We start from the raw sequence: 21,321 nt of genomic DNA on the forward strand, positions 1-21,321 counted from the left end.
CCGACCCCGGTGTTCTTCCCATCCTTGTTTCAAACATCCACCAGAGGTTCCACGAGTTCCTTCTTCGGCCCTAGCGTCAAAAGAAACGTCAGAAAGGGGAACGAGCATCGTTTAAAAAGCGACGCGGTTGTTACGAGATACCCGAGTGTTCCACTGACCCTCTCGGCCTCCTTTTTTCAGCACGTGACGGTACAATTCCGCGAAAAATCGTCGAGGTACAACATTCACAGATTTCTCGTACGGAAGAATGTTATTTAAAAATGTATTTTTACACGAAAAATTAATCTCTGCTAGGTTTTATGTGTTTGCGACCACCCTCTGTATTACACAACGTTAAAATTATTCATTTTTAAATATTATGTGCAGATAAATCACTGGAAGGAATCATTAAAAAAAGTTAAATGAGTTTGACGTTCATTATTAAAAATATATAGATGTTAAATATATGTATATTTCTCCTAAATATACAATGTTAATGTATAATACTATTGCATGAGATTTTCAATCGGAAATGCGGAATAAAGTTTGATGAACGACTTGTACGATTCCACTACCGCGTCTGACCATTATCCATTATTTCTACTTGTACTTGTATTATTATAATAACCGGTGGGCTTTGATATTCTAGCATGCGTTTTCTATCGATCTTACGATATCATTAGTTAATGACAGGCAGTGGAAACAGGCAACACTACCGCTAACGAGTGCAAACTCGAACACAAGTGGAATTAGCGATATATGGTCAGACACGCTACTCGAACAAGTCTGGCTCACCAGTACTTGCACCGACTGATGTCAAAATCAGAGAATTCCACAACCCCGTTGCATGTATCATATACAATCAAAATTATTAATAAAAAATATTGGAACTATAAACATTGCTCCTGAACGAAGCTCGTAAAATATGTTTTCACGAATCTTCCGATCAAGGGCCAATTTTTTCAGCTCCAAATGTATACGTTACCGTCAGAAATGGTTGAAAAGGTCGATCCAAGAATGACCAGCAGGACATTCGTTATCTGCTCGCCAGGTACGGAAGAAAAAGTTTAACAAGTCTAGTATCAAAGATCTCATTTATTCGACAACCATTCGCGAGCGTTGCGCCCGCGCGTGACACACGATCGCATTAGACCTCTGTATGGGGGAGAGGAGGGGGGAGGGGAGGGGGAGGTAGAAAGAAACGTAGAAAATTGCTCTTGTTCGTATACACAACTGGCACCCAAGCGGGCTCGTTAAATCTCGAGCCGCGACGTCCGCGCCGTTATAAATGCTTCCGCGATACACGGAGGAGGCTGAAATATTTACCGAACGCGCGACTTCCAGACTCTATTCTCGGACAAATTTATTACGGCTAATATTCCGAACGCGCTTCTCCCCGGGGGTCGTAAAGCCGGTGCCACGTAGAAAGGAAAAAAATACGTATGATGAATTATTGTCTCAACGCACGCATAATATTCGTGTCTGCACGAATGCACCCGCGAGCCGTTTACGCGAACCGAGTCGCGAAGCACAAGAATTTACGATCCACGTTCACGATCGAGCGAGCACAAGAGCCCCACGAATGGTAAAATTCCATAAACTGTTTTCGTACGCGACCAAAACCTCCCCGGAATCGCGTATCAACGCGTACCGCCCGACGGTTTACCAAAAAATACACCGACGCGACTACATACGCTGTCCCGAGACGTTTCGACTAGCGCTACTTAGTTTAACGATTATTTCAAAAAACCATAGAAAACTTTAGCCTCAACAAGGACGAAATGTAGATAAACGGAGCGACCGTTGGAACGGTTTGTATCAAATTGAGTAAAATGCGTATACAATGGCAAATGTTACGCTTGGATGCTTTAGGAGCTTGTGTGGGACCATCGCCTGCGCGCGTATGTAAAACATAGGAAACGTTTCTGGAACGAAATCGTAAGCGCTGATTAATACGACTCGATAATGCGATGGTACGTTTCTCCGATCGTACGCGTTATTAAGCGTGAATAAAAAAACAGAGGCGCGTAATACTTGAGGCACTTGCGCGTTATTTCAGTTCTTTCTTTATACATTGTTCGTTTTCCGTTCGTTTTTGGAACAAAAATCGGCCAATTCGCGCGACGAAGTAGAAAATATTGTTTTACGATAGACTACGCATACATCGTTGAAAAAATACGATAGATCGTCGTGTATGAACGCCCGTTCGAAAAGTATTATTTTCTTCTCTTCTTCGCGACCGGTTGTTTCGTTTTACACCGTCGAGTAATCCTCCACCAGTATCTGGCCGAAGTGAGTTATCACGTAATCGTGGTAATACATCATTATGCAAAGTGGCTGTCCGATAATGAGACTCGCCCACACCACGATATTGCCCCATCTGGCGCCCCAATTCCGCTCCACCTTCTTACTTAGCATCGATAATGGCATCTGGAAAATCAGTTAAAAAGTTTCTGCCTCGTGATGCACCCAGCGGAAATTAATATCGATACGTCGTCGGCCGGTCCGGTCCGGAAAATTAAATAAATATCGCCGGTAATTAAAGCGACATTTTTATCTACGTATCGCTTTTAGTTTCTGAGAATAATAGACTCGAAGATTCGGTGATTTTTGCATTGCGTTACTATCTCACTCGATACGATTGATTTAAAATAATTAAATTATTTCATTGCAATACGAATAATCAAGTAGTAGATTCAATTTGCAAATTACGAGAATATTAAGACAATGAGGTATTCATTTAAATCATTCTCGTGTTTACATTTCGCGTTTTAGTATTCTCTTTAGAATCTTTGAAGGCTCTTCGGCTGATATATCGGCTAATTGTTAATCTGAGATATTTTACTCGGTAATGTATATTAATATTTCATCCGCTTCGCCTTATAATGTTTCTGTTATTCTGGAAACAATCAATTGGGAGAAAATTTCTCTATAAACTGCCAAATATAGCCTTTACTTCGGAGCGTTCGCCCGAATAAAATTATTCACGAATATTGGAAAAATAGGAAGATAGTACGGCCAACGTCTGTATAAAAATAAAGACTGTCTACCTGTCCCATCATTCCCATGAAGGCCCAAGTCTTGAAAGTCTTCAGTGGCACGCTGACCAGGTACTCGTGGAAGAAGGCGCTGATGAAGAACACGGAAAGAGAAGCTGTCGATTTTGGGTAGCCCATCTCAATAACAGGAATGTAGAGATGCCTGCAATTCATCGAATAAAACAATTCATTCAACAAAGAAAATTAAAATTCAAGAAATTATATTTTATATTCATATTATATTTGTTCAACGTGTTGATTGTCGGGCCAAAACATTGATTACAAATGTAAACTACGTATCTTAGGATTTATCTTAGTACTTACTTTCGTATCCTCGCTAAAATTCCTTACTGCTATTCAAATTTATTTCCTTTAACATTCAGGTTTAAATATTCTCGAATGTTTACATTTCGTAACACCGTCGAATGAACTCATAAACAAACATTAAGTAAGAGGGCATTGGATCGGAGACAGAAATTGGATTCATATTTATTCTTACTTTACTTGCGTATTTTTCCGTTCGACTGATTATGAACAACTGAGTGCTAAGATGTAGAATAGCATATTGTAATCATATGAAACTGCTGGATGCAAATATATTGCTATCCCATGTAAACACTGTTTTTACGAACTGGTGCAAAACCGAGACAATCTATTCTTTTTTTCATTGCCAAACAAAAAGACATTAGTTACTGAAAACGTTTCTTATGTTACCTTTGACTGTGATAAAGATAACTATAATGTTTGTTTTTTAATATTCTTTTATATTCTTGGTAATAAATAATGATCTATAAAAAACTTGTGATTATTGGTTCAGTTATCCTGCTTACTGTAATTCTATATTTCCTTCCTGATCACATAGGACAATATGTTGCTTAGGAATTCCAAGACTTGGACACGTGAGTCTTAAATAAATTGTGGAATGTGGGACTCTGTTCGGCATAGATCGCGCGTCCACGAAGTCGGCGCTGATCAAGGCGTCTTGAACAGTCCAAGCCCGTTCGAGCCGTTTTAAGCCAAACAAGCCAATTCAAGCCAACCAAGCCGTTCAAGCGGTTTCGAGCCAAACAAGAACTGGCTTGCAAGCCAGCTTGAGCTGGCTCAAGCCTCTCCCGGCTTGACTTATTTTGAAAGCTTGCAAGCAAACCGGCTTGAATGCCATCTTCAGACTTACGCCCGGGGAGCATGTCGCCTATCTTACAGTTTCGATATTGTGACCCCAAAGTCAAGTATATGCATTTGCACGTCGATGAATGGGGCATTATCTTATTGAAATTTGAACACTGCGATACCACAATGTCGAATATAAGGGACCAAACGTGATCTCGATACTCCGTGACAGTATCGACGATTCGAATTGCGATTGGACGCTCGAAACTCCTACTATTATACCAACACCACCGAAACTACGTCTCGAACGAAAGTTCTTAACGCTAGATTTAGTTAGAAACCTTTCGTGTCGACGATTATATCAAAATACGATTTTTCTTTTGATCAGATTTTCGCATCGTTACATCGATCATATTCAACAGAAATAGCTAGCAAATAATATTTACGTATTTTGTAATCAAATTGACAGCTCTCGTAAACGTAGTATAGAAGTCTCCGGGTAATCTTAACCCCTTGACATACGATTTAATTTCAAGCAATTTTTCAAACGTTTACCATTATTATTTTGTTTAAATTTGTTCGTACAAAAAGTGGCCACGAGAAAGAACAGATTTGTTTCACGAATACCTCGTGAATATAAAAACATGTTGATTTTAATAGATAAGACTTGATGACGAGTAAGTAGCCTCATGATTGTGAAACATGTCGTCAAGAACTTGTAACGAGTCAGACTCGTTATTCTATGGCAAGAGGTTAAATAAACTGTAGCAAGACTGTAAATATAAATAAACTCGTGTCGAGTGGATGAACGCAGAATCTCGAGCCAAAAGAATCAAACTTTTATCGCGAGCAAGAGCGTTAAAAATCGTTAATTGCCTCGCTAAAGCGATTTGAAAAGCAGGAGTTCGCTCTTCGTGGGGTCGGGAGAGGATCCTCTCGTTTCCATTCAACGATCCCCCTTACGAGCCATCCTCCGGGACCGTTTCCCTGGCCATGCAGCCCATCGGTGTGTCGCGCCACAAAGCAGCGCGAGAACACGGAAAGGGTAGTGGCGCGAAGATAAGAGAGGCGGTCGCGACGCGTTTAAGGATCAGCGGGACGAGAAACGAAAAATTAAAGCAATGGCCGCGGAAGTTTCCACGGAATAGCGACACTTTGGTTGTCGGCTCGCAGCGGTAAGGGATCGTTAGCCGGCTGGTTATCAGCGGCGTCGCATTGGAAAGAAGAAAGGGTACAAAGAAATAAAAATGGCGCGAAGAATCGGGGCGAGAGACGGAACGAAGGGAATTCAAAGGTTCGGGGTATGTCGTCGTCGACAGTCCCTGAGAATTTCAGGCCACGCGTTTCCACCGTCGCGGAGGGTTTCCTTTCTCCGAAGGTCCGTCGAGGTTCCTCCTCGAAACCCTCTCTCTTCCTCCTCCTCGTCGCCATTTCGTCACCCCTTCAACGCCATCCTCGCGGAATAGACGCTTCGGAATATCTTCCAGTTATAGAGGCATTATAAGTGCCGCGGGGAATAAGCAGCCTTAAGTGCGCGCACCGCGATGCGTATCGGCTTTTCCCATTACAAACCTGAAAAGACGTCGTCTCTCGTCGACAGTCGACTACCTCCCCCCCTCCGTTTTCCCGTCGTCTGTGCCGTCTAAGTCCTCCTCCTCGTCATCGTCGTCGTCGTCGTCGTCTGTGCAGCTTTTCCATTTTCACCCAGCACATCCACCCCCTTCTCTCTCCTTCACCGCGCGGTCGCATGGCTGTGTGCCAGTTGCAGTCTGCAATTGCTGCTGCATAACTCGGCGGGGGTGGGACGGGAAAAAAGAAAACAACGGGCCTGGAGGCGCAGGTGGAGCCGGAAGCGAGCCACGGGCGAGATGCGCGTCTCTGCGTCTTCGCGGTTCGAAACCGATTACCGTTCGGGTTAATTATTCCGAAATTCGGTTAATTACGAGTCTGTTGCCACTTCACACGCTGCAGAGACGTTTTATATTGAAGAATGTTTAAAATGGATAGTGAAAATTCGTGTTTCACTTCGTGATAAATATTAATTTAGTAACGTAAGTAACAGATAGATATCAACCATTATGTTCGAAGGTATATCAAATTACAATGAATAATAGCAGCTTGTAGGAAAATATTGATTCGACTGCAAATCTAGTAACTAAATAACAGATAGATATCAACCATTATGTTCGAAGGTATATCAAAATACAATGAATAATAGCAGCTTTTAAGAAAATATTGTGTCGACTGCAAATCTAGTAACTAAATAACAGATAGATATCAACCATTATGTTCGAAGGCATATCAAATTACAATGAATAATAGCAGCTTTATTCATTAACTACTACTTTATTCACTAGCTACTAATTAAACATGCAACAAGAATTATTTGTATCCATTTCGAAAGACTAACAAGGAACCATCGCGAACGGTCCGGCTTCGATTTTGATGAAACTTTGTACACTTATAAAGCAGCCAAAAATAATCGACACGTATTTTTTTTTAGCTGCGGTAACTCGAGTTTAAGGGGTGAAACCACCCCTTGAAGTTTTGGCTCGAAACGGCTATCTCGAAAACGGAAAAAGATACAAAAAAATTGTTAATGGGCGAGGTTGATGGTTTCTTATGTACAATAACATGGTGTTAAAAAATTTTTTAAAATACAATTTGTTTATAACAAAAAAAAATTTATTAACTTAATTTTTCATTTTATTGAAATTTTCATAATGACAAAAAATGACGAGCATTTTATTCCAAATCCATTGATATGCGATTTTTTAAAATTGCCTCTTACAGTTTTGCAGATTTTGATGATTTACATCTTGCGCACACATTCATTATGGTAGTAGCCGTTCTAACTTTGATTTTAATGAAGCACTGTAGGCTTGCACTAAATTATGCAGTAATAAGTAGCGAGTAATAATAACAGTAACAAGTTTCTTAACAGCAACGAAAGGATTAATTATTTTTATTGCCCACCTATGACATCGTGGCAAAGGTGGAGCGATTTATAAATTATAAATATATGCAGTGTGTATAACAATTATTCTATATAGTTCCGACAATAGTGGTACTCGTCGAAAAAATGTTTGAAACATAAAGATTTCTTACACCATGCGCATGTAATTATTGCCACGTCACCGCAAATATGACATGTTGGCTCATTTTCAACAGAATAGCAGTACTCAACAGGATTCTGGAATGCATTTGGCTTTTCATCTATATATCCGGATTTATACCAGGAGTATTTAATAAAATTTTGGAACCTTGGCGATGAAAATTGATTGTGGGCCAAAGATTGAAGTTTAATTATATTATTCCTAGCGTGGAGATTAATGTCGTGATTTAAAACGAGAACTATATCGGAAAATCGGCGGACGAAATTTTTCCAAGTGCGGAAACCGTAAACATCCAGTGGTTGAACATACTTTGTTCCACCTTTTGGTATTATAAAAAGTTTTACATTTTTACCCTCGGGAGTAACTTCGTTCACCGTCTTCTTACAGTGACCACTCCAGGAATCAAGAATTAGAACTGTTGCGACCCCAGTATTTGCGAAGTAAATCTCTCTTAACCAGGTCTTGAAATGGTCCGTAGTTAATTTGCCTGACTTTGAAGCTACAAGATATACATTGTCAGGGCGAAATAAATGTTGTTCCACAATCGGCCCGAAATGTTCTGTACTCTCTTTCAGTACAATAAATAATGGTGACAGTAATTGTCCATCGGCTGAAATGGTTGGCTGGATGGTGTAACTATGAGTGGTGGATGACACTGATTGAACACCTCCTTCTACGATTTTTATACCTTCTTCAGCCAAAGTGCGCCCTGAATGTAATTCCAAATTAAAACCACTTTGATCGGAATTGTAAACATTGTGTGGTTCATTTCGGGCTATATATGATTTTACTTCATTCACGAATGCGCTGCATTGCAAATGAATATCGTCTTCTCGATTTACCATATTTGTGGTTACAAATCTGGTAATTTTTCTGGACACTAATCTAAACATCTTTTTAAAAGTATATAGCCAAGTATATCCGGCTTTAAATGTTTGTAAATTTTCTATGTCCCTCGCTTGTAAAGCCCATCGCCGTAGATCTACTTCATGCACAATTACTCTTAACTGCCGAGCTTCCATAAATTTATTAAATGTATACTCTGCAATACGTTTTATCTTTTCCTTTTTTGTGCCACCCTGTTCAACTTGTAAAGCCCATTTACGAAGCATTCTTTCGGATTTCACGTGACGGAATTTGGAACGTACGGTGTCTAATTTTAATCGCTTCGACTTCCCGCTGTTCTAGTACGCCACAGCTTTCCTTTTATATTCGAATGGGATGTATTCCTTATTCGAATGACATACAACGTCTTGTTCGTATATGTTTGGAATATTCGGTGTCCTATTTTCCTCCTCTTCATCTACCCACAACCAGTTCAAATCAGCATCCTGATTTTCTTGGTCGATAGGCGTCCCGTCCATTTCAACACACGTTTCATGTTCAACCAGGAATGCCGTGTCTTCGACACTTCTTACAATTAAATCGAATAATACATCCCTTAAATTTTCTTCTGCGCTATTAATTGGCGTGGGTCCCTGGTTCCACTCAACAAACGCAGCAGACAGTAAAGTTATTACATTAATAGGATTAATATTTACCATCTTTCCGAATACAGTAAAAGCTGGATATATGCAACAAAAGATTGGCTGGATAAGTGCAACGTTTAAATGCCCAGAATTGGCACCTCGGCTGTATGGATAACCAACAATGTTCTACACGCTTATAAAGAGCTAATTGCAATATATATATATATACAATATATCCAAGTTCTCCCACTTATCTACCAACAAATATTATTTTCACATGACAAGGGCAATCAATTTAATTAACTTTACGATATGTCACGTTATCAAAAGGTATAATACAAACTCCATTTCAATATACCCATTTTATCATGTTTATTACAAAAACCGTCTCGATTTTAAAGAATGTTAATAACAACAGAGATACAGATGCACATACTAATCTCATTTGACACGTATTTTTATTATACAAATTACACAGAATGCTTTCACAACAGTGAAGATTTAGATAACGTGCGTAAACTGCATGATAGGCGAGCCGCAGAAATGACAATATTTATTTATTCAATTTGTATTTTAAAGCAAGTACATCATGAGAATAATAAGTGTATCTTTATCTCCTGGTATACACACTGTATGTATTTATAATTTATAAATCGCTCCCCCTTTGCCACAATGTCATAGGTGGGCATAAAAAAAAATCTTTTCATTGCTGTTAAGAAACTTGTTACTGTTATTGTTACTTGTTACTTGTTACTGTATAATTTAGTGCAAGCCTACAATGCTTCATTAAAATCAAAGTTAGAACGGCTACTACCATAATGGATGTGCGCGCAAGATGTAAATCATCAAAATCTGCAAAACTGTAGGAGGCAATTTTAAAATATTACATACCAATGGATTTGGAAAAGTTCGGCCACCCTTGGGAAAAATTTTAATGGGAGATTCTAGAGGCCAAAATAAGACGAAAATCAAGAATATCAATTTGTTGATTGAGCCTTCGTTAAAAAGTTATTAAAAAATTAAATTAAAAAATTTCAAATCCTCCAGGAAAAAATTATTTTCGGTTGCGGGGGCCAATTACAATCATTTTTGGTCAATACATATACCCACGAAATCCTACGCACTTTCGAGAAAAAAATTCCTAATCGAAAATGTAATTTATGGCCAGAAATGTTGTCCGAAAATTTCATGCGTATCTTTAAAATGTCATAACTTCTGAACGGATTGAAGGATTTTAATTTTCAAAAATGCAAACGACGCGTATTTTAATCAAGAATACGTAGAAATCGCAAAAATATGCAAAAAGTTGATCCTTGACCCCGCAAAATGAGAAAAACCCCATAAAAATGGTCCAATCTTCAAACAGCCATAATTCCTACAATAGTGAATATATTTCAATAAAACTTTTTTCTGAAGTAGAGCTCATAGGTACCTACAAAAAAGTATTGGCCAACTTTTTTGTAGGGCGTCAAACAAAATTATTAAAAATGAAAAACGAATTTTTAAGAAAAATCGACAGGGGTGGTTTCACCCCTTAAACTCGAGTTACCGCAGCTAAAAAAAAATACGTGTCGATTATTTTTAGCTGCTTTATAAGTGTACAAAGTTTCATCAAAATCGAAGCCGGACCGTTCGCGATGGTTCCTTGTAAGTCGATCTTCGTAACTCGGAAAGGTTGCGACTAAAAAGAAATAACTAACGTGCACCTTGTAGCTAACTTAAAACCGTGTAAATTTCTTCTATTAAACCTTTTTGTACTTTGGACCATTTATAAAATATTTGCTTGGATGTTCATAGACAAATACCCTATATAACTGCCCTAAAGAAAAGTTAGACTGATAGACAAAATTATAAGACAGCCTGAGAATGATTGATTTAGGTACTTAATATTATAGTTACATGAAAATACATTTCATCAAATCAAAATTTATTTTTTAAGTACATCTTCATAAATTTTGCGAAAAATAATAATAAATTCCTACAATAAAATTTTATTTGGACAAAATTATAAAACGCTGTTTTAAAAAAAGAAAAGAATGCACGAAATTTCAGAAAATTTCCAGACGTTTTGAAATGTTAATAATGGGTAGTGCCTCCTTAATTTTGAACGACTTCGATTATTCGTTTCGGTAGACTTTTATATATTTATATACTTTTGATCCAAGTCTGCCGAACCTTTCAGAATTGCTACCTTCAAATCATTAAGATTATCATATTGTTTGCCACCTTTGAAATTCCCCTCTACTCAGTTGACCCAACACATTTTCTATAACATTCAGGTCCGGAGACCGTGATGATCAATCTAAAATTGGTGTATTTTCAGCTTGAAAATAATTTTTTGCAAGTTTGTATGAACAGCTGCATTGTCTTGCTGGAATACAACATTTTTGCAGCAAATCTGCGAGCATGATTCCGATTTTTGTATCACCGACTCTTATATCAGTTTTAAGAAAACAGTACTTTTCATTCTATTTACCATCAATGAACTTTATTTCGAGCTTCCCATTATATCCAACGCCTGCCCATAACATGGCAGATCCTCTAACCTTTGGTACAAGATTGTAGATAATACTAAATATTTTGTCTTTTTCTATTCTACATACAAATATTAAATAAAAAATTATTTTTGATAAAATGTCGTATGTGTATTCAGTTTTGCTCTTTACTATAAATAAATAACGCTGGAAATTGCATCAACCATTAAAATTTCAACGTTCTCAGTAAAATGTACTGTGCGTCCGCGAGAAGTTGCCAAGTGAAAGGAGCGCGGGTCTGATTGGATCTCTCTAGTTAAAAGTGGGGATGGGCGGAGTGAACGTAGTATTCTCCTGTCCTCTGCACCGTCCCGCTAACCAGCTTCTCGCGGACCGACAATGCAACGTTCAGGACAAATTTCATTATTTTTTGCGCGTTTCGGACCCAGTCGGAGCAAGCTGGCGATATCTCAACGGACGAGCGAGAATTATCGGTCCCGCGAGAACCCCTCGATCGACGGATTTCGACCGTCTCCGCGATACGGAAGGCTTCCCCGGTGGTCGTGCAATAACAACTTTTCCGAGGATTTAAACTTTCCTCGCCACTTTCCAAGCAAATAAAAACGAAGAAAAAGACCAAGAAGCTCGTCACTGTGGACGCGAGTTGTTAGCGGCACGTGCACCGCCGAGAACACGAAAAACCCTATATGGAAAGTTTCCTGGGTAACTTCGGTGATTGTATTGAGCTGGCCGGGATACATAATCCGATGTAACGATGACAGGGAAGACGTACGGGTATAAAAAGCGCCCGGCGAGCGGCAATCTTGCGCTTGTCTTGGCTACGAGTTGTTCCTAAGATTTTCGTTAGCTTTAACATCCGTGCTTACGTTTGCTCTGCCCCTTCTTGCCAGATCAGTCTTAAACTTTGCCATTTTTCTTTTTCCCGTTGCATAATACATACGTTGTCCCGTTATTTTTACATCTGCAGGAGCAAATACGAAGATCGACGGACGACGTAAAATTTCACGTAATCGTAAAATGATTTTAAGCAAAAATAAGAGAACGACGGGGAGTCAACGAATTTGTTTAAATCGCGTTACCTGTGCAATCGTGGTCGAGCCGAAAATTAATTAAAGACGACGTCGAGTGACGAGTGTTCGTAAACGCGCCTGCGAATTAATTTTCGGAAATAAACGGTAAAATGAAAGGTATTCGTCGGTAGGAACCTGTAGGGCAGTTCCATTTCGCGGCAGAATAGTTTTCAAACACGAGCTGCGCCGGCCGACACCCTTCCAGTTACACGAACATTAAAAGTACTACTTAGAGTGGCAGCAGTTATATATACATATATATACATATATATGTATATATATGTATGTACATATACATAGGTTGGGTCGAGGGAGAAGGGGAAGTTAAAACAATTAGCCGCGCAGCAGTTTCCACGGGGTTAAAAGGGGCGGTGGTCGAGGGGAGGGCAGGTGGCGTGGAAAGTCTCTGATTCACGGAAATTTCTCTTCCTTTTCGGAGGCCAGACAGGAGCCGGGTTCTCGCGAAAAATGTAATTAAATCTCCTTAAAGCGGGGCACACTCGTTAACGAAGTTTAGCCGCTTAGGCGGAAAGAAGCTCGATCAAAAGTACGACTAGCGGCTGGATACCGACTTCTTTTCGTGCTCTGGCCCTTCCCTCTGCTCGCTAATTATCGCACCTCCGGCCATCTTTCGTTCCTTCCTTCGCGCCATTCAACGCGAGCAAACGTAAGATTCTCGAGAACATTTACGCGACATCTGGAATACCACCAGACCGCCACCCTTTGCTACTCTACATATTTACACTCCATTTCATCGACATTTTATTACACGAGACGCGACCGCTCAGTTTCAAGAATTATTTCCTTTCTGCTGTTAGCAGCAACGAAGTCACGATTACGTCTACTAACGCAATTATAACTACAATTTATCGACACACTTTAAAGTTAAAAAATGCGTTTTTAATTTTCGTTATAGATTTATGAAAATAAGACAAGTATCCAGAAAATTTCTTGATCTCTTCTTTACCAAACAGTGTCAAACCATATCATTTACATATGATTCTGACACTAGAAGTAAAAGAACAAAAGATTCTCGGTTTAATTATTAAAAATGACAATGTTTTTTGTCGTAACATGAGAAGTGTACGATTTATTACAGAGCAATTAAGCAGGCGAAGACTTCGAAACTGCTTACGACTCGGACGTTTTATCGTCCTGCAATCTTCTGAACATGGAATTCTTAGCCAACCGAATACCACGTGTACATTACGAACAATCGACGAGGCATTTTCACGATCCATTCCCAGCCGTTGTCCAGGAATCTCGGAACAATATAGTGAAGGGAAAACTTCTCCCTTTTCCTGTGTATTCCCACGCAACCTTAATGCGACGTGTGAATGATAGAAATCAATAAATTTCTACATCTACGCGGATAAAAAACATCTGTGAAAACGTTTGTAGACTCGTATTAAAAGTTTTTCATTTTCTTTTTTTAATTTCCTTTCCCGAACGCTGTTAACCATCCAAAGTTGCATTCACAGTCTCGGAGCTGCGCGATTTATGATCTACGGTACGGTTAGGATATTTTTCGTTTTAGTCGATCCACAAAGGAGGTAAGCGCCATTTACCTGGTCGAAGCCAATGGCGTATCGCGGATAGCGAAGAGAGAATCAAACAGCACTTACCGCACAGCCCATCGATGCACCGGCATGTTCCATGTTCTCCAGAAAGTGTCGATGTTATTCGCGTTCCACCAGTCGCAGTAGAAATGCCGATCGGCGAAATGCAGCAGTTCGCCCATCAGATTGAGGGTCGAATGGAATAACAAGTAGAATAAGCACAACCAGACCAGATGGTTCGGTATCTGTAAAACAAACGCATCCGTCCAAGGTATTACAACGCGAATCGCATTTCATCGTAGAACGTTTATTCAAGAACAGTTGCGTACGTTCGACCCTCTCTAGTCTGTTTTCACTGTCCTACAAAGAAGGAAAGTTCACTCGACGTCTAAAGTTAAAGTTCGTATCGTTTTTCGAGGGATAGAAATTTACGAATCACGTTCGGGGTTTGACTGAAGAATCATTACTGAATTGCTTTTACATGTCGACTTTCACGCTTCAGTGGCTGCAAGGTGGTATAAAAATGTTCAACTTACGAATCACGTTCATTTTGAGAATCATTATTTGTAAAATTAAAATTGAAATATCTCTTAAATTAATGATTTTTGTAATATAAATAGGTTAATAAGTTTTTGAATGGAATATCAGAATGCATCGGCCGATGAAATAAAAAATATATGATTTCGTGTAAAGAAACGTTCATGACCTCCGTACATGTCTCGAGAACCCATTCTAACTTATACAGGGTGTACGCGAAAGTTTTGTCACCAGCTTTTAGGCATTTCCGGTAGAGTAATTAATTAAATAAATTAGAGTCATTGAAACAATTTTAATTATCATTCAAACAGCAAAATGATTAATAAATGATGAAGAAATAAAATTTAATATTACTATTAAAATAATTAAAAATCTGTATATAAATTTGTATTCTAATTTTATATAAAATTATTTATAAAAATTTATTTAATTTATTTTTCAAACAAAATTTTTTTAGTATTTGATTACATGTTCCCATATTGTTAAATCTCAAAAAATGTTTTTATGTGAAATGGCCAAGGTCTGGGTTTGGATTGGTGTTGAAAATCGTTTCGTACATTTGCAATACAGACGCGTTCTGAACGTACAGACTGAATTTAGTAAGAACGTGGCGTTTTATTTTAAACTTTTTTTGTTTTCATTACCGTGAACAGTTTTTCTCGTTGCTACCCGTTCGCCCCGTCGATCTTTATTAGTTCACAATGTGTATAACACGCGAGCAGCGTGGCCGACGGCTACGGGCACCAATATTTTGCTTCTTTTTGTTTCGTATTCTTCATTCGGGGCTCGTTAAACCGACGCGAATTCGCGTCTCTCGCTGTTCCATTGCTGTAGCCCCCTAGGCAACGGCGCAATTTCGCGTAATTCTTAACCACTGTTAGCACGCCGGAGGGGAAAGGAACGACGAAAGAAAGGAAATATGATAGTCGATGAAAAGTGCCAGGAGGAAACAGTATGATACGCAAGGTGTTTATAAATTACGACTAAAAATTGTCCGCGTGCTACATCCGCAATTTCTCCCACGTATTTATTAGTTTAAAAGTAATTTTCGCACCTTGATACATCGAAACAGGGTAAATTAACTTCACTATGCCTCGATGTAATAAATAAGTCGCGACTTTGTTATCAGTTCCGAACGATCAAATAAATTGCTTTCGATTACCGAGCGTTCGCGAAAAGTCTCAAACGCAAAAACTCCTTAAATGCAAGTTTATCGACGATTCCAGTGCACAATGGAAGAAGAAAACAATACTGTTCGCCGCTTTTAGTGATTCGGATTAACCAACCGATTTTAAACCGACTCGGTTTCCACAGTTGAAACACGTAGGCTGCATTCTCGCGTATGAAACGCGCGGCACAGAACCATCGTGACGCTTAAAAAGACTTAAATTGGCTGTAGAAATTCTTCTACCACTAAAATGGCGTCCTAGCGCATACGGTACTCGTCGATTGTCGTGTCGTTTCTGTTAATAAGTCTCGTCGAGATGTACTTTAGACGCAAAACTCAAGATCAGAGACGTTCCACAGTACAAATCAATTTCACGACAATGTCTCTTCTTCTTCCCGCCGACACAGAATCCCCCTAGCAGCGGGGATGAAATGTCCACGTTTAACGAAAGGTGCCTCCGCGCATTTAACGCGGAAATACCGTTCACGTTCCAATTGGAAGCGGAACGAAGCAAAGACGCGGTCGCAATGAAATCGCCTGGCAAGGATCAGAAGGATTCCCGTCGGGCCGCGGTCGTCCAAGGAAGAATTTCGAAGTTATTTCGTTCCGAATGTCTTCTCTAATTCGCCCTGGAGCGACCCCGCGCTTCCGTCGGCCCTTTGCGCGCTACGAAAGGACTTAATAATGTTGCCAAGCACAAAGGTCAAGTCTCCCGTGCCGGCAGGCATTCGCGGCACTTTTATGGAAACAGAGAAGAAGACACCCTTCGTCGGTCCTGTCTCTACTCTTTCGTCCCCCAACGCCGTGGCTCTGCGACGAGTCCACCTATTCCGCAAAAACTTACCTCGACGTTTTAATTTCGTTTACCCCGGCATGCTACGGACGGTCGAAGAGAAGCCGACGAGGGGGGAGGACGGCGGTTGGAGGGTCGGATAAAACCTGGTGAACCGTTTGAGACACGCCGATGATACCACAAAGGAAAAAGCGGCAGCGTAAACTTTCAGCCGACTTCCTGGCCAGAGGCTATCTCGGAACGGAACGCCTTCCACCCTCGACAAGAGCTTCCATCGAGGGGGAAAAATCTTGGCGGATGATATGCGACACGGTAAAGCGAAAGATGAGGGGAATTTGAATTTTCTCGGCTCGTTTGCTCGACCCGTGGCAACCAACTTCTCCTATTAAAGGTCGATTTTTCAATGAACTTCGAACTTTGCTATCAGCGTCCTCCACCCTTTCGTCCGACGGGACGAATCTCATTCTTCCAGGATGCGACTCTTTCATCGTTCGACGTACATTACATCTTCACGCTCACCCAATCGTTCTTTTTTAACCCTTTGCACTCCTATGTCGAGTGTGATTCGACATCAATTTTTATTTCAAGAGCTCCTTCGCCAAGTCCCACTCGACATTTTTTCAAGTTCAAACCAAAGAGATATCGTACACTTGAAAGTTACAAAACGCAACAACAGTGTAAATAAAACAGATATTTTAACAGGTAAATTTCAAATAAAACACTTAAAGGCGTTGGGAGCTGCTGGTAACAAAATTTAAATATAATTCGGAGTGCAAAGGGTTAAATACTCTACGCAATAACTTTTCTTCTTTTTTTTTTTTACAAGGCATTTGGAACCTTATGGGAGGTTTATTTCAGCTAAATAGGGGTGCATAATAGGGTCAGTTGCCCTGATATGGAATACGTTCCTAATTTGGAACACCGCAATATTGGCGATGAATGCAATTGATTACGATTGTCATTTGTTGCAACTAGCGTGCATATGCCCGAATTCCAAAGCAACACATGTTCGTAAAAGAATATTAAAGAAAATATTGCAGTTTGAGTTTTTGCAAGGTGATCTTCGGCCTAATATTATACATAAGGTAAGTGCATCAGTTTTGTGTTAGCTGGATTCTTCAAATATAGATATAAATATAAATATATATAATATAATATTTATTTATAAACATAGTATTCCATATTACGAGCACTATGAGCCTAATGTGGAAAATGAGGACCTCAATAAAAAAAAGTAAACACTTCCTAAACCGTTATTATATTTAAAATTTGACTGTTACCAGTCAAAAGAGCATAAAATTTCCTATAAATTCATAATATTTAAGTTTTTATAAAAGTTCTGCAAGCAAGTGAAACATGTCTATAAAGAAAAGTGTTCCATATTAGAGCAACTACTCTACAAGTACACTTACATCGGAATTTTCACTGCTTTTGTGTAAATATTTTTTTATCATACGGAATATGTGCGAATAAATATAACGGAATCTAGTGAAATTCAATTTATAAAATTTATTTTTAATTTCAAGAATATAAGAATAATTTTGACGTTTATTTTAGATGACCTTTCATCTCCAGATGTGCCTTTTAAGACACGTAATTATTGAACACCTTCGTTTCTCGAATATACATTTGTCGTTTAAAATGTAATATCTAAAAATATCGAAGTCTTGTCAATTCGGATATTAAAGAATCATAGATTTTGGGTCGCGTGCCAAGTTTCACGTTCCGAAAATCTGATCGTGAAACGGTGATTTAGCGATCCTTACAGAAAGATAGATTTTCGATAGAGCGTCTCGTATCGCGTTCTCCGGCGAGAAACAATGACAAAGCGATCAAGCAATTTCGCCGCCCTCGCGAGCCCACGTCTACGAAGTTTGCTCGATTCCACCGTCACCCCCCGTCGGTTCCTGATTGTTATTCTTACATCCCGCTCTGTTCATACGATAACAGCTACTCCCTAGATTACACAGGGGGCGTACAGACCCCCGCTGTAGTAAATACTGCGCGACGTGCTCCCGGGAGGCTCGCCTCTCGCGAAAAAAAGAACACGAAAACGTCGTGCACGGCACGGAGGTAGCGCCGATCGAGAAGAAAATGGAAAATATCGATTAGCAGCTTAATATAATGCAAAGCTGGATAGACGAACTCGGGGCAAAACTACCCCTCGGTTCCGTGCTGCCCTTTTTACACGATACAGCAACGATAGCACCGGATCCCGTGTCCATATTACGTTCGGTTATCGGTAAGTATAGTGTCAGCCGTATACTTACAACCTATTAGAAAAATTATATTTTCAGACTTTTCTGCTACAAATTAACCATCAACTTTTTATCCGTTCCAGGGTTGCAGAACTTTGGATTAAAATTAAATGTACCGTTGTAAATACGTAATTTTATTATACGCGGTCGCGCCGAATCAACGTAACATTACCAAAGAAAAATATTTAATTTGAAGTTCAGAGCATGCATTCGCGATTTTTGTTTACCCTGAAGAAAGCAAGTTTATGATACATTTTTATTTATTTATATAGCAATATGCATTATGTAGTAACTATGTTGGTAGTATGAAATTAATAATAACAAACTTCTTTGTTACAACTCGTCCGATTAAGCTAAATTCGCTTAAGCTGGTCGCGTGACATTAAAGGCATTTACTGTCACGGTAATAAATAAGGCGAATTTAATGTCGCAGGAACACGCAACATCGCAGACTTTCACAGAGTATATCAAAAAGTTATTAAGAAAGCCAATGCTCTTTCCGGGGAAGGATAAACGATTAAAGCCATCAGAGAATATGGTCGATAGAAGTTCAGACGTTTCATTTGTTTCTTGCAATTTAACTTTAAACGTACTTCCTTCGGTCCTGATTTTCATCTTAATTTGCTCCGTAAAATCGTCCCCTTAAGTTATTACCCACCTGTAGGTAAACACCCTGAATGTACGATAGTGACGCAACAGATAATAAATATTCCTAGAGTCTAAACCCTGAATGTTTTTCTATTTGAGATTCTACCAATCTAACCAAACTTACTGTTGCAAGGTGTCTCAGTAATTGAAATACAACCAATTGGGTAACTTTACTCGTAAGAATACAATTTTCTAACGTGACTAACAATCTCGCGACACTGTATACCACAACAAACAATTACTCTGATGGAACGAACCTCAGGAGGTAAATATTCTATTTACAGAACTATCCTAATCAAACACCCGTTGACTATTTGTTGGACATCCATGCAATTAGCCAATTAGAAAGGAGTAGGAATTGCAGCCACGACAAACGATGATCGACAACTAAATAACCTTGTAGCGTGTAAAATTAGATATAAACAAATTGTAACGCGGCGCCCCGTTTAGGAACCTGCGACGACGACGTCCCTGAGTTGGAAAAACCCCGTACGCGGCACTGTACAGAGCGACTGCAGGTACCGCGCAAAAGGGAAAAAACCCTCCTCTCCATGGTCCGTCCTTTTCCTTGAAATAGCCCCCAGATTTCCCAATCAACAGAGTCAAGGTTAGGCTACAAAGGTTACGAGCAGACGACGCTTACGGTGTTCGGCACTCCACAACTTTGGATCGCAAACCATCCCAACGCCCAAGCCGAGGAAACCGAGATCTATATGTATAGTGACCGGTACCAAAAGCTTGTCCTACATTCTAGAGGAAGACGTCTCCGACGGCACCTCTACGAATCCTCTCGCATCCCTCCTCGTGGAAGAAAACGTTGCCTACGCGGCCCACGACACTTCCACACTCCTCCAAAGAAAGTCGATCCGCGAGTCGTAGTAACGACCGAATTACGCGTTCGGCTATCACCAAAACTACCTCCGCCAGCTAGATTTCAAATCGCGCCGTGACCAAACCGTACGTGTCAACCCTCAACCGTATCGTAAAAACCAGTGTAAAAGTTTTATCTTTGTTTTGTGAACAATAAACCACATTCCCGTTACAACCTGAATTTAATTTGCTTTCGACTTCAAATAAAAGTATTAGAACAAGAACAGTGGTTAAAATTGTATAAAATTTACTCGATTAGATTTTTAAAAATTAACCGTAGCCATTATACATTTCTTCAAGCACCTATTGTTTTAATTCCTTCGGTAAAAATAAATACACCATAATTGGTCTAGCGTTAATATCGTACGAAAAATGGTTGTTTCGATCCGTGTAGGCAAACATTAACGACAGGCCGCTACTGTGCATATCGGAAATTCGAGCCCCTCGAATCCCCCCCTCACGTGTTCTTGGATCCAATATGGCTGCATTATCGATGGAAATCGATCTACCGGCCTCGGCATATATACATAAAGCGAACATTACGGCTACGCATCTCCGTGAGATATTGTACGCAAGGTCGCCCCCGAATAAAAGAGCAAAGGAACCCTGAAATCCCTCCACTGTGTCAGCTGCCACTTCTTTTTCGTCGGAGGAGTCGCGCGTCAAAGAGATTCCGAAACGAAGCGACGAGTGGACGGAGCTAAGGGACGCGCTCGTATAAAGCAAATCGATCCAAGGAAACGACCTCGTAGGCAGCGGACTGCAGGAAAATTGCGTTTCCCCATTACGACGAGATTAAAGTCTCGTCCTACATTGCAGTTCCGCCTCCGCTTTTCGCCGTCCCCCCTCCCCTCTTGTCATCGTCGTCCGAGCCGGTCCACCCCTCTGTCTTCGACGTTCGTATATAAGAACCGCAATTAACACCACGACGGCCACGGGGGTTGCCCGATGCGACCAGTTATTTGCGGTGTAAACGAAAATAAGGGCTCGCGCAGGAGGGTCGTTCGCGTTTAAACCGGGCGATTCTCTGCCTTTTCCCGCCATTTTCTCTTCCTTTTGTGACGAAAGAGTAGCTTTCCTTCTTTTAGCCACTGATGACTACGATAAAACCTTTGTATCTTTTTGATACCAGAAGCTACAACATACCGACATTAAGGGATGATTTACTTTCAGTTCAATAAAAATTAATAGAAATTAAGACAGTCAAGGTC

General features: G+C 39.9%; 1 protein-coding gene across 2 annotated transcripts in view; it reads right to left on the bottom strand.

The window, feature by feature from the left end:
* Positions 1–1,164: 1,164 nt before the first annotated feature.
* LOC122400133 (diacylglycerol O-acyltransferase 1) overlaps positions 1,165–21,321 on the bottom strand; it is a 141,877-nt gene continuing 121,720 nt past the window's right edge. Inside the window, exons 10-12 of one of the 2 annotated variants that reach the window (XM_043401401.1) lie at positions 13,903–14,081; positions 3,030–3,180; positions 1,165–2,409 (exon numbers count right to left, since the gene is read on the bottom strand). In XM_043401401.1, the coding sequence (XP_043257336.1) occupies positions 2,233–2,409; positions 3,030–3,180; positions 13,903–14,081 (507 nt within the window). In that variant the 3' untranslated portion in view covers positions 1,165–2,232. Of the gene's footprint in view, positions 2,410–3,029; positions 3,181–13,538; positions 13,642–13,902; positions 14,082–21,321 lie in introns of those variants that run through there. The other variant, XM_043401402.1, reaches the window with a different exon arrangement.

The sequence above is a fragment of the Colletes gigas genome, unplaced genomic scaffold (assembly GCF_013123115.1).
Source record: "Colletes gigas isolate AHSC1104 unplaced genomic scaffold, ASM1312311v1 Colletes_gigas_Sc00016, whole genome shotgun sequence".
In the NCBI taxonomy this organism is placed as follows: Eukaryota; Metazoa; Arthropoda; class Insecta; order Hymenoptera; family Colletidae; genus Colletes; species Colletes gigas.